The sequence below is a fragment of the Ranitomeya variabilis genome, chromosome 2 (assembly GCF_051348905.1).
Source record: "Ranitomeya variabilis isolate aRanVar5 chromosome 2, aRanVar5.hap1, whole genome shotgun sequence".
NCBI lineage: Eukaryota > Metazoa > Chordata > Amphibia > Anura > Dendrobatidae > Ranitomeya > Ranitomeya variabilis.
The window spans coordinates 382,451,939-382,476,857 of NC_135233.1; the positions used below are offsets into that span (position 1 = coordinate 382,451,939).

Here is a 24,919-nt window from a genome sequence, read left to right on the forward strand (position 1 = left end):
ACTGCCCCCCCCCCCCCTCTGGTCACCCACACGCCACAGAGACTGCCCCCCCCCCTCTGGTCACCCACACGCCACAGAGACTGCCACCCCCACGCCAGAGACTGCCCCCCCCTCTGGTCACCCACACGCCACAGGGACTGCCCCCCCCCCCCTCGGTCACCCACACGCCACAGAGACTGCCCCCCCCGGTCACCCACACGCCACAGAGACTGCCCCCCCCGGTCACCCACACGCCACAGAGACTGCCCCCCCCCTCTGGTCACCCACACGCCACAGAGACTGCCCCCCCCTCTGGTCACCCACACGCCACAGAGACTGCCCCCCCCCCCTCCTCTGGTCACCCACACGCCACAGAGACTGCCCCCCCCCGGTCACCCACACGCCACAGACTGCCCCCCCCCCTCCTCTGGTCACCCACACGCCACAGAGACTGCCCCCCCCCCTCCTCTGGTCACCCACACGCCACAGAGACTGCCCCCCCCCCCCCGGTCACCCACACGCCACAGAGACTGCCCCCCCCCTCCTCTGGTCACCCACACGCCACAGAGACTGCCCCCCCCTCCTCTGGTCACCCACACGCCACAGAGACTGCCCCCCCCTCCTCTGGTCACCCACACGCCACAGAGACTGCCCCCCTCTCACATGCCACGGACACTGCCCCCCATCCACCGGTTCTGTGCTCCAGCCAGGAAGATGCCCCCCACCTGCCGTGTGCCCGGCTGTCCTCCCTGTGGCAGAGCACATACACTGTAGCATCACGTCACGTGGCCACTGACAGGAGAGAACCAGACGCTGATAATCAGGCCGCGGCCCCCCCCCGAGGACCACCCCACTTATCTCTACCGTCACCACACTCTGTGAGCCCGCACATCTCCACAATATTCTGCCTCCGGGGTGAGGTATTAGCGCTCGTTCACACCAGGCAGATACCAGGTGGATTGATGCCCCAATACACACAGTGCGGCGGCTGCCCGTGCGGTAGGGGGCGCTGCGGCTGCCCGTGCGGTAGGGGGCGCTGCGGCTGCCCGTGCGGTAGGGGGCGCTGCGGCTGCCCGTGCGGTAGGGGGCGCTGCGGCTCTACACAGCATGGCTTCCTCTGATGATTCCCCTCCCACTTGTTTCCCCACGTGCATTTCTCTCACACTTCAGTCACATCGGACTATTCTAGGTATAGAATCTCTGTGGATTTTATCGCGGATCCGCAGCGACAGTCTGCACCGGTCCCAGGAGGCCTCCGGCGGAATTGCCGCGGATTTCACGCTCTGAACAGAAAGGATGAGACCTAAGGGGAAAACCCCAGACACAACCGTCAGCGGCCCGGGAGCCTCCTGCGGAGAGGACGGTGCGCCGCGGAGAAAACACAGAAATCCGCCCACAAATCCGCCGCCGATCCTCAGAAGTTCGCGCTCATCGCAGACGATCATGTCAAACTTTACAGCCAATCAGTCAATCTGCGTCTGTCAGGCGCCGTCACCCGCAGCCCCGAGCAGCCGCCACTCTCACGGCAGCGCCGCCGCTCTGTACTCACTGCCGCAGGAGCCGCCACTCGCAGGAGCCTCAGCCAGCGCCGGGATGTGCCGGAGTCCGGACCGTTTCTCGGAGCTGCGCACAAAGCTTGTGTCCTCCGCCCGCCTCGTCCTGTCTCCGCCTCGCCATCGTCACTTCCTCCCTGCAGCAGCCGTCAGAAGAGACAGGCGAGCTCTTCACCAATCACAGGAAGCCAAACCTGACCGTCTGGACTCTGATTGGCTGACACAATCGTTCTGATGAATTTTATTTAGAAAAAGTGTCCAATGGGAACGCGTCTATCGCCGCCACTGAGCTTTCATTGGTCGCCTACACTTAGGCGGGACTTTTAGGATCTAACCGACGCTCCTTTTGAATTTGAAGAGTAGGAGTTGCGGCTGGTGAGGAGAACGGAGCCCGGGAGCCGTGCAGGTACGTGCGGGGCCGAGCCCGGGGAGTCGTGCGGAGCTGAGCCTGGGGGTACGGAGAGGCGGCTGAGCTCGGTCTAGTTCACAGGTATCACCGTTACCGGCGCTGTCCGGTCAGTGCTGCAGTGTGTCCCTCCGGTCTCTGCTCCTTTCCTCACCTGTTACTGTGCGGCTCCCAGGACATGCTGGGATTTGTAGTGTCACTCCCTGTGCTCTTCATGCTATTGCTCTCAGTTATCAGCTATTTTATCTCCAGCGAATGAGAAGCTCAGAGACATCGGGACACTACTAGAGTTGGTTTCTTATTCAGAAATTTCTTTTTTTTTTTTTTTTTTTCCAGGTTTATCTACAATAATAAAACACCGTACAGCGAGGAGCCTGATGGGAATCTGCTTAACAGCGGCTACAAAACCTATAAAACTGGCACAGAAATGGGCATCAAAGTGGGCGCTGAGGCGTCACTGGAAGGGTTAAATGGCTTTGGGCCCCTGATCTCCCCCCACCATACATACTGGTGGCCGCATCGTGTTCAGGTCTTTCGGGCCCAGATCTGTACGACACTTTCCTGTCATCAGATCGCGCCAATGTGAGAAGTGGCCGTCTGCCGTGTCTGATGCCCGGCGTGACCTGGACATCATGCGGCCATCACTATGTAATGTGGGGGAAGATCAGCGTCCCAAAGTCATTTAACCCTTCCAGTGACGCCCTCCGTGGCCACTGATGCCCATTTTTTTGTGCCAGTTTTATAGGTTTTGTAGCCCCTATTAAACGGATTCCCATCAGGCTCCTCGCTGTACGGTATTTTATTATTGTACTTTTATTGTTAAACTTTGTAAAAAAAAAAAAAAAAATGGAATAAGAAATAGACTTCTGTGTCGTCCTGAGGAATTAGTTTTTAATCTTCGGATATAAGAAATAATGATGGGGAAGCCGGGGTCCGCTATATACCCCCCCACTTCTCTGGTTACATGGCGGGTGATGGCATGTCCACGCATGTGACCACTGCAGCCAATCACTGGGCTTTGTGACAGCTGAGGCCAGTCACTGGCTGCAGTGGTCAGGTGACTGTGGCAGGGATGGGTTTTTTCCCCTTGTGGTGCATTTATGGCAGTTGTGTGCACATAGTCTGGAGCGGGCTGCAGCCAGCAGAGATGGACGGCAGCGCTCACAGTCTGCTCTGATTACAACAGGTGACGGGGAGTTTCTGGTTTCTCATTGCAGCTTGATTTAAAACAAAAAAAACCCTTTAGCTTTCCTCACCCTCCCCTGGTCAGAGACTGACTCTACCAATGCTCCCAGTGTCTGTTATTGTCTGCAGCGCTAACTTCACTTTGTCAGCACTGCAGACAATCACTGAGTTCTAGTTGAGTCAAAGATAACACCGTGTGCACTACTACTAGTGGTGCCCAGGTAGGTTCCCACACCATATGATACTAAAAGAAAGACCCTGGCACTCAACTTAATGCTTGTGAAATTTTAATCGTAGTAGCCAAAAACGTTTCGGTCCTGTATATGGACCTTCATCAGTTACTACAAACGTGAACAGAACATAAAGAAAACACTATTTACAAATATATACAAAATGAAACGAAAGAAAAAACATAATGAGCAAAAAGAATATATACACAGTTCAGAGAACCACAAAGTTACACAATGCAAAATGTCACATCCATGACAAGAGATACTTAGGTCATTAAGGTAAAAAATTAGGATAGACAAGCAAGTGTCAGGCTGAGTGAGACCGCCGAATATCAAGCATGGGGGCGTGAGACAAATAAAATGAGGGTGGAACATACCGTACTATGATGCAAAAAGTAGAAGGAAATGACTGTAATGTCATATAAGGCACAGCATAGTCTGCGTCTGTAGTAATATAGAGGAGATTATAATGGCATAGGTACGTGTAACCGTGTTGTGAAGGAGGAGGGAGGGGAAGGCAGCATACCTGGTATTTGCGAAGATATTTGAGTTCTAGTTGAGGTGACAGCACGAGCCGCAAATATCACTGACATGACGGGCAACACTGCAGAAAAACAGACCCTGTGAGCAGTGGTGGAGGGTCAGTGCTGGACCCGAGGTGGATGAGGGAAGCAGAGTTTGTGTTTTGCTGCAGAAGACCCCTGTAACCCCACACTGTCAGCCATGGAGGAATGGACGAGATGTGGCGCCTCCTCGGGGATAATACCAGGAAACATTGTGTCCCTCACTGGAAGGGAAATGTCAATCTAAGTCCTTGTCTTCCTAGTTGTAGATTGTTTTATTATGTCGCCTGTCAGTTCCCAAGAAGTTTCTTTAGACGCTTTAACCCCTTTGTTACCAAATGTAAATGGATGCAGGGTGTGTATATAGCAGCTCAGGAGCAGATCAAGCTCTATTCACTAGGGGAAGCTAGGGGGCTGATTGAAGACCCCCACGTCTTGCCGGCATTTGTACCCTTCATAGCCTAGAGGGGATCGTAAACTTGTTCAAGTTCCCTACAGGGGACTAAAAAGGTAAAATAATTTTCTTCCTTTTCCCTACGTAGAATATAATTGTACGTCCTTTGTCGGGAGCAGGTTCAGGACCTGAGCCCGCACCATACATTCGACTGAGGTATACAGTTTACTCACGTTCAGGCACCTCGTCAGTACCAGTTCATTGGCCTCTATGAATTGGGGCCATCCTGTAGCTTCTGGTGAGAATCGGGTCACATCCATGAGGGCCATAAGCGCAGAACAGCAGTTACAGAGGAACCACATGGCACTCATGTACTGTCCGGAGAAGTCAGGACAGAAGTCGTCTTTGTGGAAGAATAGCAGCCAAAATCCAGAGCTAATACATAGAAACGAGGACAAGTGACTCATCTATGCATGGAAATACAGGAACTGGGGGCAGAAAATGTCAGCAGCTTTCCTGAACGGAGAAGGAAAATGTGAAATATTTGGCTGTCACAGAAGCATGGTTCCCTGGAGGCCAGAGAGCGGCACAATAATGAAGGTCTGCAGGAGCACTGACGCAAGATGGTGGGTCTGCAAATTTGTGGCTGCATTCCAGCAAATATACTTTAGGATTTGGTCAGGATTCATGATGTCCTCGGTGCTGAGAAATCCCGGCAGATTCTTATCCATCATGGAATACCAGCAGGAGGCGTCTGATCGGCTCCAAATTTATCCTGCAGCCAGAAAGCAACCCCCAACATCCACCCAATGTCCTCACAGAGGACCCTTCATTTAATGTGTCGTGTTGAACTGGACACACAATGTAAGGCCCCTACACATGGAGTCTCCAGTACACGTGGAATCCGGCTTCACACTTACCGGAGACACACCTTTTAAATCCTATGGTGATCTTCACATGTCCGGGTTTTCACATGAAGACATGTCTGTTGTTTACCAGCAGCATGGATGACAATGGCCAATACAAGTCTAGGGGCCCGGGTAAATCCTGCACAACACACGGATGGCACATTGATCCAAAACACTGAATATGTCATTACCGGTATTATAGGGACGTGTGCAGATTTCAGAAATCAAAATACTTGGCACCTACGGAGTTATTTTTTTTCTTTAAGTCCAAGTAGATGTTATCAGTTTTCACTGGGGAGGACTCGTCCACTTCTCCCAGTACAACCTGATCAATCATGGCAGTGATACTGACCTGGAGAATCATGTCGCCACCATTTTTCTCATACTATGAACGTTGCAAAAAATGAACCATATCTGAACTGCATATTTTTTTTCTTTATATATTTGTCATTATCTAGATCCGAAGAACAAAACTAGCAGAACTCTCCAATGCTTCTTGATTTAATTTTTTCTATTTTTTTGAAACCCAAGAAGGAATTCACTCAATGTCCCCCCCCCCCCCAGTACGATATGTTGTGTCCAACAAATACTTGTCCTGATCACAAAAAAAACCCACAATCCTTCCTAAAGCAATGTCCAATAGGGGTAAAAAGTCCTAGTAATCGGAAGGTGAAAAACAACAATTATTTACCTGCTTAGTTATTCCTGATATGGGACAGTCAACTTCTGAGAACCCCACTGATTCTGATAACTGGCTCAGTACTGCCGCCATAGGGGGTGGCCGCATGTGACTGCCGCTTCTGGAGGGCAGGAAGGCGCTGATCATGCAGGGCACACCTTCTTAGGTTATGTGCACATGTTCGGAATTGCCACGGAAATTTCCGCGGCAATTCCGCAACTCCCTGGCGCGGGTATAACGCATGCAGAATTGGCACGCATATTCCCAATAAACACTAGCGTTTTACAAGCGTAATTAGCTTGCAGAATGCTAGCGTTTTCCAAGCGATCTGTAGCATTGCTTGGAAAACTGATTGACAGGTTGGTCACACTTGTCAAACATAGTGCTTGATAAGTGTGACCAACTTTTTACTATTGATGCTGCCTATGCAGCATCAATACTAAAAAGATATAATATTAAAAATAATAAAAAATCGTGATATTCTCACCTTCCGGCGGCCCCTGCAGCCTTCCAGCTCCTCACGATGCTCCCGTTCCTAGTGATGCCTTGCGGCAATGACCCAGCATCACGCGAGACCGCACATCATCACAGGTCATTGTCGCAAAGCATCACTGGGAACGGAAGCATCGCGAGGAGCGGGAAGGCTGTGAGGGCCGCCGGAAGGTGAGAATATCACAATTTATTTTAATTCTTTTTTTTATTTTTTTTTTATTTTTTACAGATATATGGTTCCCAGGGCCTGGAGTCTCCTCTCCTCCGCCCTGGGTACCAACCGCACATGATCCACTTACTTTGTCCATGGTGGGCATAGCCCCATGCGGGAAGTAAGCGGATCAATGCATTACTATGTGTGCGGAATCCCCGCAATTCCGCACAAAGAATGAACATGCTACGGAAAATACAACGCAGCGTTTCCACGCGGTATTTTCCGCAGCATGTGCACAGCGGATTTGGTTTTTCATAGGTTTACTTGGTACTGTACACCACATGGAAAACTGCTGCGGATCCGCGGGTAAATCTGCAACTTGTGCACATAGCCTTATGGAGTCTTTGCACTTGTCCACATTCTGATGTGTCCAATCATTTGCTTTTCAGTCTCTGATTATGGAGAATCCAAAGTCTCAGCAGCCATTGAAGATGTCGCGTCTCCCCATCCCTCCAAGCAGAAAGCGGTCTCGGAGCGAGGAGAACCTGGAGCAGTCATCCAGGGTAAAGGCAGAGCTGGGGGTGTGTGTCATGCTGCTTTTTTTTACCCTTCATTTCTTCACTCTGGTGTCTGTAGCGTCGGGTCAAGGTGACGATTCATCTTCCTTCCCCTCCTCAGAAACGTCTGAAATCGTCCCCAATCAGTGAGGCACCAAAGGCGCGAGTAGCTGCAAGTATTGCCTCTTTCCGACCTCGTGTCACTACAGCTGTTGCTCTGCCTAAGCCACAAGTGATAGGTAAGGGACCTCAGGGTTTCCAGTTTGTGTTGCGGAGTTGTCCGGGTCTGATAACGCTGGGAACAAGTTCTGTTCCTTGAGGATGAGTGGAGCAGTAGTGCACATGCGTCACCACTACTCATATACACAATATATGGACTGGTGGTCACTCATGTGGGACTCTGTCTCTTAGGACTGATGGGGGAGAGGGTCTTGGTGACCAAAATAGTTAGAGGGTCAAAGCCAGGATCCTCCCCCCTGTGACATACAAAAGGAAAGTGGTTGCCGTGGGTCCCTGATAGATTATGCAGTTAGTCACTTACAAGTAATCGTTGCTGATCTGTTCAGTTCGGGATTAATAAACAAGACTCATTGTGTGAATGGGGTCTTTAATCTCACAATAAGGGAATATTCCTCTTTCTACTTGTGCCTGGGCAGACATAGAAGTGCTTGACATTGGGAAATAATGTAATGGGTGTTGTCTGTCTTTCTGATAACCCAGTGCGGATACTTGGTACAGAGCAATAGAATAAGTTTATTCTCTCGTCTGCAGGTCGACAGTCTCTTCAGGTCCTACAGCAGAAGAACCGGGTGAACAGCGGAGGTAAGCGGGTCAACGAGCGGGGTCAATGTATATTCTGACATAGCAAATAGATAATGGCTGCACTCAAGTTTATTGTGCTAAAGCAAGAAAATGTGCAATACATGAAATGTGAACAGCATAATGGCTTGTGAAATTTATGAAAAAACACATGAGATTTTTAGCACAAAATTTGGCCAAATGTTGTGAGCCCATTCACCAAACGTCAAGGTAATCTCAGATCGAATGGGTAACTAACCTGTCTGCCTAGTGTGAACACTTACCTATGGCTAATAAAATGGTAAAGCCTGTATTTATAGAGGAGGTTAGAACCAACTGTGTTTGGATGTAATTAAAATCACAGCATGGTGAAGGGCGGGGCGTTCAAGTCAGAAAAAGCAATACATAGTAAATATAGAAAAAATAGAAAAAAGTTTTTCTATATTTACAATGTATATTCTGAAACATGGACAGTATGATCAGCTGCCTATCCACGAGTGCACAGGATCCCAGAGCCAAGGAAAGCCTGTCCAAAAAAGGGGGCATTTGATCCAGCATTTTAGATAAATGGTAGTTTATTCCATCAATAGAAACCTTGTGCAAAGGAAAATCCACATCATCAATTGAGCAGTTATAGCATGCAAGGAAAAAGTCCCAAGAAAAAGATTCCAGTTCCTGGATGACGCATTTCGAAGGACCCTGAGCTCAAGCAGCTTCCATCACCAAACAGAACTGTTCATCTCCAAGCACAGTTCACACTGACCAGGTTGCAGCTTCCACACGTTATTCTGCACCTCCAACATGCAGATTGCTCTGCTTTCCTAGTTGACCCATGCAGTCTCCATTCAGAGAAGGACTCTGGCATGTCTTTCTCAGGTATAGCTCACATTTTGGATGGTCACTCACCAGCTTCAGCTTACTCAACTTTGCTCCAACCAACAGACTGACACCTAGTGAGCACAGGCCCTGGCTAGGCAGGTGCATCTAAGATGTGCAGTGCTAGGATTTATCCTACCTGGCTTTGCTACATGGGTTTTGATAAATATTAATTTCCTCTCCCTCCTGCCCCTGTGACTGACAGCCAGGACCTTCCTGAGGTAGCACAGATACAATGTACATGTGCAGAGCTCTCCTTGGTAATCTTGGTTTTGGCAGCAGATGGTGTTAGAAACTGTAATTACGCACTTACCGTGCTGCCGGAAGCCTCGGGCCCCCGCTCATCGATTATGGCCATGTGCTGGAGTCTGGCACGTAAACGTCAAATCGACTCAGAATTCTGCATCAAGTCAAACTGTTTTAAGCCATAATTCTGGTGAAAAGGTTGCTGAATGGCGGCTGTGGCCTTTCTTACTGCATCACTGTGCAGACTGCAGCTTCTTCTGAGCAAGTGACAGAATTTAGTGAGAGGACAGTAATTTGTCACACACGCCGTGTAGGCAGAGACGGACATTTCAGCTCGATTACACTTGGTCTCCTAATATGTAGCAGTGTTCATAGCCGGACTCCTAAAATGCTGAGTGTTCAGAAAGAATTACAGATAAAGTCAATAATCACTGCACTCCTACCCGGAAGAATTTTTGCTTCAAGTGAAAATATTTATTTATAAGTGATGAGCGATGCCTGTCGCTCATCACTTATAAATAAATATTTTCACTTGAAGCAAAAATTCTTCCGGGTATGAGTGCAGTGATTATTGACTTTATCTCTTCATGGGATCTCAGATTCCGTTCACTAGCACCACACATCCAAATACAAGTCGTGTGCCAGCCATCCGTTTCTTCTGCAGAAAGAATTAGTCAGTGTTCAAAGTTAAGGTACCGTCACACTCAGCGACGCTGCAGCGATGTAGACAACGAGCCGATCACTGCAGCGTCGCTGTTCAGGTCGCTGTAGAGACGTCAAACACAGCAGCTCCAGAACGATGCAGGAGCGATCCTGTGACGTAACGGTGACTCACTGATCGTTCTCACAGGTCGTTAGCTCCATGTAAAACATTGCTGGCATCGTTGCTTTTGCTGTCAAACATGACGATACACGCCGACCTGACGACCAAATAAAGTTCTGGACTTCTAGCTCCGACCAGCGATATCACAGCGGGATCCAGATCGCTGCTGCGTGTCAAACACAACGAGATCGCTATCCAGAACGCTGCAACGTCACGGATCGTTGTCGTTCTCGTTGTAAAGTTGCTGAGTGTGAAGGTACCTTAACTCTTTCCAGAATGGATAAAAATCAATGTTTTTTAAAAAAAAATCAAAAAAATCGGATTTTTTTGATTTAAATCGGATTTTTTTGATTTAAATCGGATTTTTTTCAATAAACTGCTTTTTGAGGAAAATATTTTACCATCCAAAGGTTCTTCCATCATGAGATAAAGCTGAGTTGTTTAACTCAGTAGAATAAAGGCTGTATATGTGTAACATTCACAATGCCATGCTCTTCCAGAGGTTTCTGTAGGATTAGTGGGCAGTTTCTCTCCTATATTATCACAGACGCTCGCTTTACTTACGCAGTTCTCAAAACTGAATTTGACTCCGCAGAGGTCCCAGCCTCTTCTTCATGGCAAAAATGTTACAACATGAACAGAGTTGAGAAAAAGACCTTAATCCTATTGTTCTACAAACCTATGAATACAGAATCAACCCCTTCAGTGCCAAGTCCAAGAAGTTAGACAATATGTTTCTGATTGTTTGGAGTGGAATAGATCTGCACAACACAAGAAGAATGTGAATCTAAGTGTTTTGAGGAGGAAGGGCAAGCAGACAAAAAAATGAAAGTGAAACTTTGAGCACAATACTGCAGCATAGCCACAGACAGACAAGTCTGGATCTGTTTGTGTGTACGATCTGAGGTTTATTACATTCTTTCCTTATAATGGCAGCAGGCCGTAAAAGAGACCCAGTTTGGGAATATTTTAATGAAGCTCCTTCGCCTATCGGTAAGGCAGGCATGCGTGCAAAATGCAAACGATGCAACAAAGAGATGCAAGGCCTGGTGGCGTGAATGAGGCAACATCATGAGAAGTGCGGTGATGAAGATGACCAAAGAAACACTTCACTATCAACATCTTCATTTCCCTTCTGGTTGCAGTTTTCATAATGTGATTTCAAACGGCAAACAAGTCCTTGGATATCCTTTTGACAGTATTTGCACTTTGCTCTTGCACCTTTCTTTCCAAGATCTGCTGCTGGCATCTCAACAAAATGAACCCAAATAGGGTCTCTCTTACGACCTGCCATGGCTCACACAGATCACTTATGAAGTTTGATTGTTACTACAGCCAAGTACTGCTGACTATCCAACAAGTTTGGGCATGTCAACTGAATGGAAAAAGAAACTAAACCAAAAGTGAAACCAAGCTAGAAGTGTGGAATTAAAGGGGCAGTATGAACAAAATGTGGAGGCTATTAATAGTTTATACAATTAAGACATGCTGCTTTTAAACACCTACCTATTGCCATATAGTAAAACAAAAAAGATTTTTACTTACTTTGGGGTCCCCCCCTCACCCTGGCGTTAGATCGTTGCCCCTAGTTTCGTCCGTGTAACTATGGGCGCACATGCGCACTGCTCTCACTTCTCATTTTAATCGTGATTTATATTAAAAAAAATCTTTTGATTTAAATCGTGATTTAAATCATGATTTAAATCGGCGTGATTTAAATCAATCCACCCTGACTCTTTCTCCTCATCAGGGCCAGGTGATGAGATAAACAGATTATATGTTTAGATCTAAAAAAAAATATTTAGAATTGAGAGTCCTCAGTGGTTGATACCTTTTAATGGCTGTCTCAAAAGATGGTAACAAATTGAAAGTTTTCTTTTTTCTTTTTTTTTTTTCCTGTGCTATATTGTGCATAAATATGTGACAGAATTTCTTTTAGTCTTTGCCTGATGAAGAGACCTGTGTAGTCTCGAAAGCTTGCAATTTGTTACCATCTTTTCAGTTAGCCATTAAAAGGTATCAACCACTGAGGACTCTCAATTCTAAATATTTTTCTATCTACTGGCTAACACGGTACCAAGATATATATCTTTCCTATATGTTTAGATCTAGTGACAGATCCGCTTTAATTCCTTAACATTTAGGAAATTGTAATTTTTTTTTCCCCCCCTACAGGTGCTGCTAAAGTGAAAGGACCAGCAGCAGGTAAGCTTCCATATTAGCGAGCACCTGGGCTGCGGCAGGCTGATACTAGTGTTGTACGTCTCCTCCGCACCGGTAGACACACACACATAAGAGCATGTATCGTATGTCATCACACCTCATCTCTCATGGTAGTGAATAAGACTGGAGGGATGTGGGGTAAATATGGCGAGACTGAAGTTATAGCATCTAATAGTCGATATTGCTGAATATTAACTCTTATTTCTTTCCTCATCCTCCAGCTCCACAGGTGGCAGCTTCAGCAGGTGGCAAACGCGCCGCGTGGGATCTGAAGGGCCAAGTTAATGACATGAAGGACAAGGTCACTAATTACAAAGGCAAAGTACAATCCTTGTCAGGTGAAAATGCTCGTCTCCAGACCACCAGGGAGCAACTGCAGAAGCAAGTGGAGCTTCTTACAAACCAGAATGGTGGCCTCAGCCAGCAGCTATGGTGAATGAAGGCTTATATCTTGCGTTACACCCCGTCCTTTATCTTGGCATCCTCCTTCCTAGCAGGGCTTTGCATATAAACCTCTCTAGTCTTACCCCATTTGCTTTATATTCTACAACATTGTGTTCTATCCCGTATTTAGTTCATCAGAGGCCAAGCTGCAATCTGAGCAGAAGAAGTTGTCGCAGACGGAGAAGGAGGTGCAGCGGCTGACCGAGCTCAGCCAGAGGCTGGAATCAGAACTGGCTACTGAGAAATGTGCGGTGGACGAGCTCAGGACAACTAATCAGAGTGTGACACAGCAGCTAAAGGACAAGGAGGTGAAGTACATGTGCATTATTGGATTTTCATTGTATGTTTCCTGCTGATCCCATGGGCCACTTCATGCAGGTTGTCATTAATCGGTCGCTGACCACGGTTTGGTTAAACCTTCTTCTAGGGGCGGTTGATTTGTCTGGAGGGAGAGAACTCGAGACTGCAGACCACAGTCAGAGAGCAAAGCCAGGAGATAAATGATCTGAAATGTCGTATAACCGAAAAGGACACACAAATATACACGCTGGAAAGCGAGCGCAGACGGTTACACAACACTGTGCAGGAGCTGAAGGTACGAGACACCGGACTCTCCGCCGGCTATTCTAATAGTAAGTGATCTTATGTAACCTCTCTGCTTCATCTGGTCCCTTCCACACTAGGGAAACATTCGTGTCTTCTGCAGAGTCCGGCCAACTCTGCCCTCGGAGAAGCCTTCACCTGTAGGACACATTGTTTTCTCCCCTAATGATGAGAAGGCTATACTGTTAACGAAGACTGAGGAGGTAGGCTTATCGTTCAAAGTGAAATGAAGGAGGTGCCTGTGGGGTTACTGACTTATTTTTTTCATCTCCATTAGTCTCACATCGGTCGGGATAAGAGTCAGGCTGTCAAATATGACTTTAATTTCGACTGCATCTTCCCACCCAGCACTAGTCAGGCGGCCGTGTTCGAAGAGATCTCTTTGCTGGTTCAGGTAAGGCTCACATCCATGCTTTCTACTGATGGCTTCACTCCATGTTTCCTCAGTTTATCCTGGGCTTTCTCTCCTGTAGTCTGCCCTTGATGGGTATCCTGTGTGCATATTTGCATATGGCCAGACCGGCAGTGGGAAAACGTATACTATGGAGGGTCCAGAAAACCTATGCGTGGACACCATGGGAATGATACCCAGAGCTATCCAGCAGATCTTCACCTGTGCAGATGAGCTGAAGTCTAAAGGCTGGCAGGTCAGTGGCTTGTGCCCACGTCTTTAAGGACGTTCTCCTAAATTGTTAGTGCTCTGTGGTTGGACTCTTATTTATTTATTTCTTCCTTACCCAATGTTTAGTATTGGTAGCGATTCAGATGAATAAGATTGCCCAGTAGTCGCATAGTTTTAGGGTTAAAACACATGACCTGTTCCTCATCAGCCTTGAGTATGTCAAGAATTTCACACAAGGAGCCGCTTTCACTGATTTTATTACTTTGTCGTCCCAAGTATAAGTTCACGGCTAGTTTCCTTGAGATTTATAATGAGACCCTGAGGGATCTGCTGGTAAACCGACCAGACAAGAAACAAGAGTATGACATTCGGAAAGTCAGTCCCTCCAGCAACGAAGTACAGGTCACCAACCTGCGTTATGTCGACGTTTCCAGCGTGGAAGAGGTGAGGAGAATCCGTGATATAACCGCAGCTCGCTGTAGAATAAGACTACACTGTATTTCATTACTTTTCACTAATGCGAGTGCATTTATGTTTGTCAGGTGCACGAACTTCTGCAGATGGCAAAAACAAACCGATCTGTGGCGAAAACTGCTCTTAATGACCGGTCGTCTCGTAGCCACAGTGTGTTTCAGCTGAAGATAGAGGGGGAGAGCGGTCTCAGAGATGTCCGGACATCATGTAAGTATGTGTAGAGTACGGGTGGGCTTATCTGGGCTCCTACAAGGAAGGGGCAGCTGATCACCAGAACAAGGAGGCTCCAAAATTGTCATCTAAAGTCCGGAACTTCATGTCATAAGTGACCATGTAGGACATAGAAGTTCCTCAATGCTTATGGACCGACATGACCGTCAGTGTAATATTCACTCTGATGGGGTCTCCCTCAAATAAGAGAATTCTCCAGCTGCAGCATTACCGTACATGCACTTGTCAGGTTAAAAAAAAAAAAAAAATATATATATATATATATATATATATATATATATATATATATATATATATATACACACACAAATTTACTAAGGTTTTGTTCTGTTTTCAGCTGTCCTAAGCCTGATCGACCTTGCTGGGAGTGAGCGTCTGGACCGATCTCTTTCCACAGGAGATCGGTTAAAGGAAACGCAGAGCATTAACACTTCACTGTCCACATTGGGAATGGTTATTACTTCATTATGTAACAAGGTACGGACTCGTCTGTATATTACATGTTTCTTTGTAATATTACAATCTAACATAAAAAAAATAATATTTCTTCTACTGGCAGGATGCCCATATACCGTATCGGAATAGTAAGCTGACGTACCTGCTGCAGAACAGCTTGGGTGGAAACTCAAAAGTGTAAGTAAGAAAACACAGGAACGCTTCCGATGTTTGGGGGAGACAGCAGTCAGCCGGCTGTGTAATGTGTATAACCAGCTTAAAACTCTTAGACTTTCCTTATCTATTTATAATTTTTTAATATATATAATTATATCTTTTTATTATAGGTTGATGTTTGTTAATATTTCTCCTTTGGAAGAAAACTTTGCAGAGTCTGTGAACTCTTTAAGGTTTGCCAGCAAGGTAAGGTATTGAAGAGAGATTTGCTTTTAAGGTATCGCTGTGGGGAGTCCTGTTGATGCTCCTACCTGAAGTTTCCTCCACTATTATTTGTAATCTGGATATCAAGAATTTAAGAATGAATCAAATTATAATAACATTTGATTATTAAGCTATAATGGATGCTTCTGTACTGTATTCAGCAACGTTATCATGATGGTAATTAGAGATGAGCAGATAAATGTGCAGGTCCCTGGTGCCAGGTCGGTGGCTGCTGGACCGGGGTCCTGTGCATTTATTCACTCATCTCTATTATTGATATTATTATCGATATTTATTTAACGTTCTGTTTCAGGTGAATGAATGTATGATCGGCACAGCACGTGCAAACCGGAAGTGAGCCGCTCGTCAGAAGCAAGTTGTATCTATAAACCTTTTTTTTTTTAATTTTGTGTTATCTACAACTGCCAATTTTAAGAGCCGTACGTCATCCGTAAGTGGAGGCTCATATGGTCCTGATTTTACAGGGGTCGTCTGGTGGTTCACAAAGCAGAAGTTGTAAATGCCCTTAAAAAAAAAAATACTTTAGTCTCCATCCCATGTAGTGGAGACGCTCCACAATGCATTTATGAACTTCCATCCCTCATACTACACCATTCGCAGCTTATTTGATGCGGTTTCTTTTTTCTTTGAATCTATAAATTTTAGGCTGGGGTAGGTCCTTCGTTTTCTATAAAGTACACTTGCTGTTATCAGGCATTTCAGACTTAAAAATCCTCTCTTATGTTAACATACAAAAAATGTCAGAAACAATGTGCCTAATGACTGTGTGAATATTTTCCTCCATGTATTTTTTTATCTAATGCTGTTTAGAATAATAATTTTTTTTATAGATGTCTGTACATATGTATACATGCATGAGGTGACTTGCTGTAAATAAATTTGCCATTTCTTGTACGTCTGTGACTTAATCAGTGTTTCGTGTGTGAATATGTTCCCTGTTGTGAGCATAAACAATCATAACTTGTGAACGTTGCGTGTATATTAGTGCCTGTGTTATGTGCAGTATAATCATGGTGTCTGTACATCTCACATCATGAAAGAGTAAAGTGTAAATTGACATCAGTTATCTTTACATCTTATTTTTTGTGTTTTATCAATAACTGAGCTCATGCACACTTCTGTATTACAGATCTATACCATCGAACTTATCAAAATGTCAGAAAACAAATCGTATTCCAACACAATGTATAAAAATCAATAAATATGCCCTCTAACATAAAAAATAGAAAAGAAAACTGATGCTACAAGTAGTTATACAAACACCTCTGTGTGTGTATAATTACATTAAAACAAACATTATTTTTGCCACTAACGACTTCACGTCATAGTTTCACATTTGTATTCACACCCCTGAAGTTCCTGTTGGTTATGTATTTCGGAGGGAACTGTTCCTTTGTGACACTAAAGTAGCTTGCATGTGCTAATTAAGCAGAAATTCTGAGTACACCATACTAGTCGTCTGTGCTGTATTGCTTTTCCAAGCGCCCGTGAAAAAAAAATCGTATTAATTTATAGTTCAAAAGACATAGAAAAGAATGTATTTAGATCACAGAATTTGGTGCCGAAACCCGGGATCAGCTGTGCATTAATACCTTCTGGTTCTAGAGTGATAATGGAACCTCCAGTAAAAGTGAATTCCAACATTGCAGCATAAGGTAAGAAGTTTATTCTTGCATTTGTATTTCTCTTTTACTGAGAGCTTTGCCTACGGCCATTCCAGGGGAGTTAATTTGCATTAATAAATAGTTTTGTCCAAGAACTGGAGTTGCCTATGCCTTTTTGAAGTGTCTGCATGAGATGGGATTAGTGTACAAGTGTGAATTATAGTGGTACTCGGAGGATTGCTAGTGTTGCTGTATCATATTTGGCTATTGAGAGGGATCAACTGTGACAGGAGTGTTACCTTGTAGTCTATTAACTGGTTTTAGGTAGGATTTTCAGTGTTTTGGTGACTAGCTACAACCCCTGGCAAAAATTATGGAATCACCGGCCTTGGAGGATGTTCATTCAGTTGTTTAATTTTGTAGAATAAAAAGCAGATCGCAGACATGGCACAAACCTAAAGTCATTTCAAATGGCAACTTTCTGGCTTTAAGAAACACGAAAAGAAATCTAGAACAAAAATGTGGTAGTCAGTAATGGTTACTTTTTTAACCAAGCATAGAGGAAAAAGTTATGGAATCACTCAATTTTGAGGAAAAAATTGTTATCACCCTGTAAATTTTCATTCCCAAAACTAACACCTGCATCAAGTTAGAGCTGCTCGTTAGTCTGCATCTAAAAAGGAGTGATCACACCTTGGAGAGCTGCTGCACCAAGTGGACTGACATGAATCATGGCTCCAACATGAGAGATGTCAATTGAAACAAAGGAGAGGATTATCAAACTCTTAAGAGGGTAAAGCCCCCGTCTCACTAAGCGAGATCGCTAGCGAGATCGCTGCTGAGTCACAAGTTTTGTGACGCAACAGCGACCTCAGTTGCGATCTCGCTATGTGTGACACGTAGCAGCGACCAGGCCCCTGCTGTGAGATCTCTGGTCGTGTCAGAATGGCCTGGACCTTTTTTTGATCGTTGAGGTCCCGCTGGGTAGCACACATCGCTGTGTTTGACACCTTACCAACGACCTCGTTGACGACTCAGACACTGAATCGTCATAATAGCTCCCATGTGACATCGTTGTACAGGTCGCTACAGGTCGCTGGTGAGATGTCAAACAGTGAGATCGCAGCAGCGATCGTTGGAAGATCTCACTGACATCTCACCAGCGACCACATAGCTGTTATGATCCCAATGGCAGAGGATCTCTGATATTCCGGCAAGATAGCAAAAATATAAATACTGCTCTAGGGAGGTGTAAACTGGGCTAACCGCATACCTGATCCTGACACAAACAACTAAAAGTAGCCGGTGAACGTGCCTACGTTGGTTCTAGACGTCTCGAGCCAGCCGGAGAACTGACTACCCGTAGAGGGAAAAAATAAGACCTCGCTTGCCTCCAGAGAAATTGAACCCCCAAAGATATAGAAAGCCCCCAACAAATAATAACGGTGAGGCAAGAGGAAAACACAAACGTAGAGATGAACTAGATTCAGCAAAGTGAGGCCCAATAGTCTAGATAGCAGAAAATAGATGGTGGACTATGCGGTTAGCAGAAAACCCTACAAAACATCCACGCTGAACATTCAAGAACCCCCACATCGACTGACGGTGTGGAGGGAGAATATCAGCCCCCTAGAGCTTCCAGCGAGTCAAAAATCAAATGTAAAGCAAGCTGGACAAAAACACTGAATAATGCAAACGATCCAAATTGTACAAAACAGACTTAGCTTTTCTTGCATGAGGCAGACTGAAAGGAATCCGGAGGAGACCAAATAGGTCTGGATACAACGATGCCAGGCAAGAGACTGAGTCCAGAGGAGACTCAAATAGGAAACACCCGCTGCTTAACGACACAGCTGGAGCTCAGGCCTGCAACAAGACATACCTAACACAATACCGTTAGTGACCACCAGAGGGAGCCCAGAAACACAGTTCACAACACATAGCGACGCAGCAACGATCCCTGACAGGTCGTATCGTTGTCGGGATCGCTTTAGCGTCGCTAAGTGAGACGGGGCCTTAAGTCATCATGCAATGTTGCGAAAGATGTTGTTTGTTCACAGTCAGCTGTGTCTAAAATCTGGACCAAATACAAACATGGGAAGGTTGTTAAAGGCAAACATACTGGTACACCAAGGAAGACATCAAAGCGTCAAGACAGGAAACTTAAAGCAATATGTCTCCAAAACAGGAAATGCACAACAAAAGCAATGAGGAACGAATGGGAGGAAACTGGAGTCAACGTCTGTGACCGAACTGTAAGAAACCACCTAAAGGAAATGGGATTTACATACAGAAAAGCTAAACAAAGGCCATCATTAACACCTAAACAGGAAAAACAAGGTTACAATGGGCTAAGGAAAAGCAATCGTGGACTGTGGATGACTGGATGAAAGTCATATTCAGTGATGAATCGCAAATCTGCACTGGGCAAGGTGATGATGCTGGAACTTTTGTTTGGTGCCGTTCTAATGAGGTTTATAAAGATGACTGCCTGAAGAGAAAATGCAAATTTCTACAGTCATTGATGATATGGGGCTGCATGTCAGGTAAAGGCACTGGGGAGATGGCTGTCATTACTTCTTCCATAAATGCACAAGTTTACCGTATATACTCGAGTATAAGCCGAGATTTTCAGCCCAAATTTTTGGGCTGAAAGTGCCCCTCTCGGCTTATACTCGAGTCACGGTCAGCTGTGGGGTCGGCGGGTGAGGGGGAGAGAGCGTGTCGCATACTCACCTAGTCCCGGCGCTCCCCCTGCCCGTCCCAGGTCCCACGGTCTTCGGTGCCGCAGCTCTTCCCCTGTTCAGCGGTCACATAGTACCGCTCATTAAAGTTATGAATATGGACTCAACTCCCATAGGGGTGGAGCCGCATATTCATTCCTCTATTGACGGTAACGTGACCGCTGACAGAGGAAGAGGCTGCGGCACCCGGAGAACAGCTGTCCGGGATAAGGAGCCAGGGACGCCGGGAGCTGGTAAGTATCTCATAGTCACCTGTCCACGTTCCACACGCCGGGCGCCGCTCCGTCTTCGCGTCCTCTTGCTCTGACTGTTCAGGTCAGAGGGCGCGATGACGTACTAATCTGCGCACCGCCCTCTGCCTGAACAGTCTGCGGAGAGACGCCGAGACGGGACGCTGAGGAGCTGCAAGCAAGAGAGGTGAGTATGTCTTTTTTTTTTTTTTTTTTTATTGCAGCAGCAGCTTTATATATTGTACATATTTATGTGGAGCATCTATGGGGCAATAATCAACGGTGCAGAGCATTCTATATGGCACAGCTTTCTATGGGGCAATAATCAACGGTGCAGAGCATTGTATATGGCACAGCTTTCTATGGGGCAATAATCAACGGTGCAGAGCATTGTATATGGCACAGCTTTCTATGGAGCATCTATGGGGCAACGGTGCAGAGCATTGTATATGGCACAGCTTTCTATGGAGCATCTATGGGGCAACGGTGCAGAGCATTGTATATGGCACAGCAGTCTATGGGGCCCATAATGAACGGTGCAGAGCATTATATATGGGGCAGCTTTATGTGGAGCATCTATGGGGCCATACTGAACGGTGCAGAGCATTCTATATGGCACAGCTTTATATGGAGCATCTATGGGGCAATAATGAACGGTGCAGAGCATTCTATGTGGGGCACAGCTTTATGTGGAGCATCTATGGGGCCATACTGAATGGTGCAGAGCATTCTATATGGCACAGCTTTATGTGGAGCATCTATGGGGCCATAATGAACGGTGCAGAGCATTATATATGGCACAGCTTTATGTGGAGCATCTATGGGTCCATACTGAACGGTGCAGAGCATTCTATATGGAGCACAGCTTTATAAGGAGCATCTATGGGGCCATAATGAACGGTATGGAGCATCTATTTTTAATTTTGAAATTCACCGGTAGCTGCTGCATTTTCCACCCTAGGCTTATACTCGAGTCAATAAGTTTTCCCAGTTTTTTGTGGCAAAATTAGGGGGGTCGGCTTATACTCGAGTATATACGGTATGTTGATATTTTGGACACTTTTCTTATCCTTATCAATTGAAAGGATGTTTGGGGATGATGAAATCCTTTTTCAAGATGATAATGCATTCTGCCATAGAGCAAAAACTGTGAAAACATTCCTTGGAAAAAGACACATAAGGTTAATGTCATGGCCTGCAAATAGTCCGGATCTCAATCCAATTGAAAATCATTGGTGGAAGTTGAAGAAAATGGTCCATGACAAGGCTCCAACCTGCAAAGCTGATCTGGCAACAGCAATCAGAGAGAGTTGGAGCCAGATTGATGAAGAGTTCTGTGTGACACTCATTAAGTCCAGGCCTCAGAGACTGCAGGCTGTTATAAAAGCCAGAGATGGTGCAACAAAATACTAGCAATGTGTTGGAGTGTTTTTTTTGTTTGTTTTTTCATGATTCCATAATTTTTTCCTCAGAATTGAGTGATTCCATAATTTTTCCCCTATGCTTGGGTAAAAAAGTAACCATTACTGACTACCACATTTTTTGTTCTTGATTTCTTCTAGTGTTTCTTAAAGCCGGTGAGTTGCCATTTGAAATGACTTTAGTTTTGTGCCATGTCCGTGATCTGCTTTTTTTTTTTTTTTTTCCCCTACAAAATAAACAACTGAATGAACATCCTCCAAGGCCGGTGATTCCATAGTTTTTGCCAGGGGTTGTACATTGTGAGAAAGTGTGCCAGCACTGATGCAAGCTTTAATGATGTTTTGACTGAGGGAACTTGAGTGGTCAGTTTGGAAGCTTGCCATAGTAGATGGAGGAAGAAAACCCAAACATAGATAGCAAAAAAGTGTTCAGATGATGTGAAAACAATGATGCCATAACATGCATGATTGTAAAAGAATGTAGAAAAAGGCTGTAATTCCAAGTGGCCCAAATGCTACTATAAATGCATGTAGTACCAGGAGACAATATTCCACTGCACACTTGTCAACATGGAGTGGGGAAGGGGATGGCTGTAACGCCGCTAGGGGCTGATGGAGAGCACTTTCAACAATGGACTATGACGAAGGGGGGCCATTGACTAGTACAGGCAGAACAAAAAAAAACAGAGCTAAAAATTTTCAATAATAAAGTGCAAAGTCAAATCATATTGTTAGTTATAAAATGGCACCAATTATCCAATCCAATTACTTCAAGACTACCACATAAATCGCCAAATAAAGTGATAGTGCTTCATTATCAAAAAGCTAAAACACTGGTGAAGCAGCTGGTACCTGAGGACGTAAATGCCAGAATCCCTGTGGCCAAAATAAACACATACAGGAAAATGCACTTCAGAAGAAAAAGTAAGCACATCATAATTACCAATAAACTCCCTGATGTGCGTTTCGCCAAATGCTTCCTCAAAAAAGGGTATATGCTGACTGCATAGATACATTGACTATACGCTGGCGCAGCCAAACTGCTGCATCAGTCAGCTGTGTGCTGCGCTAACGTGGGGGCAGCCACATCACATGCTGTATTCACGGGGTCCAGACAGCATGCTGGCGCGTCCATCGGAGCACAGAAGGGTGTGGAGCCAACACAACGTCACAGGGACCGCCAACGGTGAGCGCCGCTGTAAGTACAAGTCCTTAGCGCCGGATAGTGTTGTATTACCACGTGCCTGCAAGCCAGCCACCAGATTTGTGAAGGAGGAAAAAAGGGAGGATGGGAGTCAGAATGGGAGACATCAAAAATGGAATTGGCCGCAAGGAGAACAGTTCCCATTATCGTGAACCAGGAATTGTTTTTTAATTATTATTGTAAAGGGAAAAAAATAAAAGGTTAGAAAATATAAAATGTAGGAGTAGCATGAAATGAAAAGTTAGAAAATTTAAAATAAATAGAAAAATTATAGTGGGAAAAATTAGTTTTTTTTATGTGGTGGACAAATGTGAACAGGGCACAAGAATTGCAAATAACAAAAATTATGATTTAAAAAAGGGGAATGTGACAAGTGCAGGAAGACCCCAGTAAGCAAAAGGAGAGGAAGAAGAGTGGAACGAGAAAGTGAGAACATCACTATGCGTGTAATATCCTGTAAACACGTGAATGAATGAAATTTACGGTAAGTGAAGGCGGTACACAGTGTCAAATAAATATTACTTACAAATTTTATGCAGCAAAAGAGACTAAGTGCAAAGACAATAGGTCCAACCAACAAAAAGAAAATGATAGGAAAAAAATGTTAATAGAAAATTAACAGCAAAGTGATCAAAGAAACTGCCCCAAACCCTAATGTGCAATAATGACAAAAATGTAGAAATTGGTAGTGAAAAGTGATGTAAGAGCATTTATACACATGTAGGTTTTATACTTGTGTGCATGATGTCTCCTGGTTCCTCGGTATTTGTATTTCTACTTGAGTCCCGCAATGAAAGGAACACCATCCTAAAAATTAAAGGATGGACAAAAAGGAGAAAAGAAAATCTAACACTAGACTCAAAGCATTTCTACCTGTGAGCTAAAGTCCTCTATTTAAATGCGATAAATAGCTGAAAACCCTTTTATCTTAGACAGCCCTGATGATAAATTTCCCATAACATGTCTGCATTCTCTGCAATGTAAGAGCAATTAAAAGATAAAATAAGTGATAATGGAAACTATCCACTCTCAGAAAAGGGGCAAAGCTCAAAACTTAATTGAAAACGGTACGTTCCAGTGCCATAAATCTCCCAAGCCACTTGGTTTCAAGCTGTGATAGGCTCCTCTTTATGTCATCACCTCTCATATTGGTCAGAATTCTGTGGAGAAGACAGCTTTTGCATTTTTTTTTATAAAAAAAAATAACTAACTACCATATATTATTTTCATGCACTATGCAGTTTATTTACTACAGGGTATTTAACCCCTTAAAGACCAAGGGTATTTCCGTTTTTTGGGTTAGCATTTTTTTTGTTCCCATTTTCCCACTGCCATAACTTTTATTTTTCTGTTTATGGCCATGTGAGGGCTTGTTTTTTGCGGGACGAGTATTATGCACTGGAGAAAGGGGGGGGGGGGGGGGAGAATCCAAATGCAGTGAAATTGCAGTGCAATTCCGCAATTGTTTTTTGGATTTTTTTTACCATGTTCACTAAATACCAAAACAGACCTGCCATTATGATTCTCCGGGTCATTACAAGTTCACAGACACCAAACATGTCTAGGTTCTGTAAGTGGTGAACATTTTTTGTAAAGTTTGTAAAAAAAAAAAAAATAATAATTTTGCCATTTTCAGAGACCCATGGCGTCTCCATTTTTCGTGACCTGGGGTTGGGTGAGGGCTTATTTATTCATATCTTTAGTGTTTTTTCAGTCTGTTAGCAGCATGTGTATACTGTCCTCATACACGTTAGCACGGTGAGTAATGAGACATGTAGCTAACCCCCCACTGTCTTCTTAACCCCTATATCCCATATGACGTACTATCTCGTCGAGATGACCTGGGACTTCCCAGTGACCGGATAGTACGTCATAGTCGATCGGCCGTGCTCTCGGGGGGAGCGCGGCCGGGTGTCACCTGACTTTCGCAGCTGACATCCGGCACTAACCCCCGGAACACTGCGATCAAACATGATAGCAGCGTTCCGGGGGCATAGGGAAGCATCGCGCAGGGAGAGGGCTCCCTGCATACTTCCCTGAGACACTCGGAGCAATGCGATGTGATTGCGTTGCTCCGAGGGTCTCCTACTTCCTCCTCCCTGCAGGCCCCGGATCCAATATGGCGACGGGGGTCCTGCTGGGAGGTGGCTTGCAAGCGCCTGCTTAGAGCAAGCGCTTGTAAGCATCCCTGCAGTGCCTGTCAGATCGCTGATCTGACACAGTGCTCTGCAAAGTGTCAGATCAGCGATCTGACCCTATAACATAATGCCCCCCAGGCAATGTTATAAAGTAATAAAGAAAAAACCTAAATAAAGAAAAAAAAAATATTCCCATAAATACATTTCTTTGTCTAAAAAAAACAAAAAACAAATAGAAGTA

General features: G+C 45.1%; 2 protein-coding genes across 4 annotated transcripts in view; one reads left to right on the forward strand and one right to left on the reverse strand.

Moving 5' to 3' along the window:
- The window catches only part of LOC143806165 (uncharacterized), a 62,570-nt gene extending 60,828 nt beyond the window's left edge, over window positions 1-1,742 (reverse strand). The window contains exon 1 of the mRNA XM_077286197.1: window positions 1,529-1,742. The gene's annotated coding sequence lies outside the window, so the exon portion shown is untranslated. The remainder of the gene's footprint in view (window positions 1-1,528) is intronic.
- Window positions 1,743-1,804: 62 nt separating this feature from the next.
- KIFC1 (kinesin family member C1) lies at window positions 1,805-16,231 on the forward strand. Of its 3 annotated transcripts, none has more exons than XM_077286194.1 (17): window positions 1,805-1,938; window positions 6,993-7,124; window positions 7,222-7,339; window positions 7,872-7,922; window positions 12,019-12,048; window positions 12,288-12,498; window positions 12,641-12,818; window positions 12,938-13,105; window positions 13,194-13,316; window positions 13,391-13,507; window positions 13,587-13,760; window positions 14,012-14,179; window positions 14,278-14,416; window positions 14,778-14,917; window positions 15,000-15,073; window positions 15,223-15,298; window positions 15,630-16,231. In XM_077286194.1, exons 2-17 carry the CDS (start codon window positions 7,002-7,004, stop codon window positions 15,672-15,674), a joined length of 1,935 nt encoding a protein of 644 aa, XP_077142309.1. In that variant the 5' UTR covers window positions 1,805-1,938; window positions 6,993-7,001; the 3' UTR covers window positions 15,675-16,231. The 3 variants fall into 3 exon arrangements, with proteins under 3 accessions (XP_077142309.1, XP_077142310.1, XP_077142311.1); XM_077286195.1 differs by having other exon boundaries at window positions 1,812-1,938; window positions 6,993-7,106; XM_077286196.1 differs by lacking the exon at window positions 12,019-12,048 and having other exon boundaries at window positions 1,812-1,938.
- The last annotated feature ends 8,688 nt before the right edge of the window (window positions 16,232-24,919 follow it).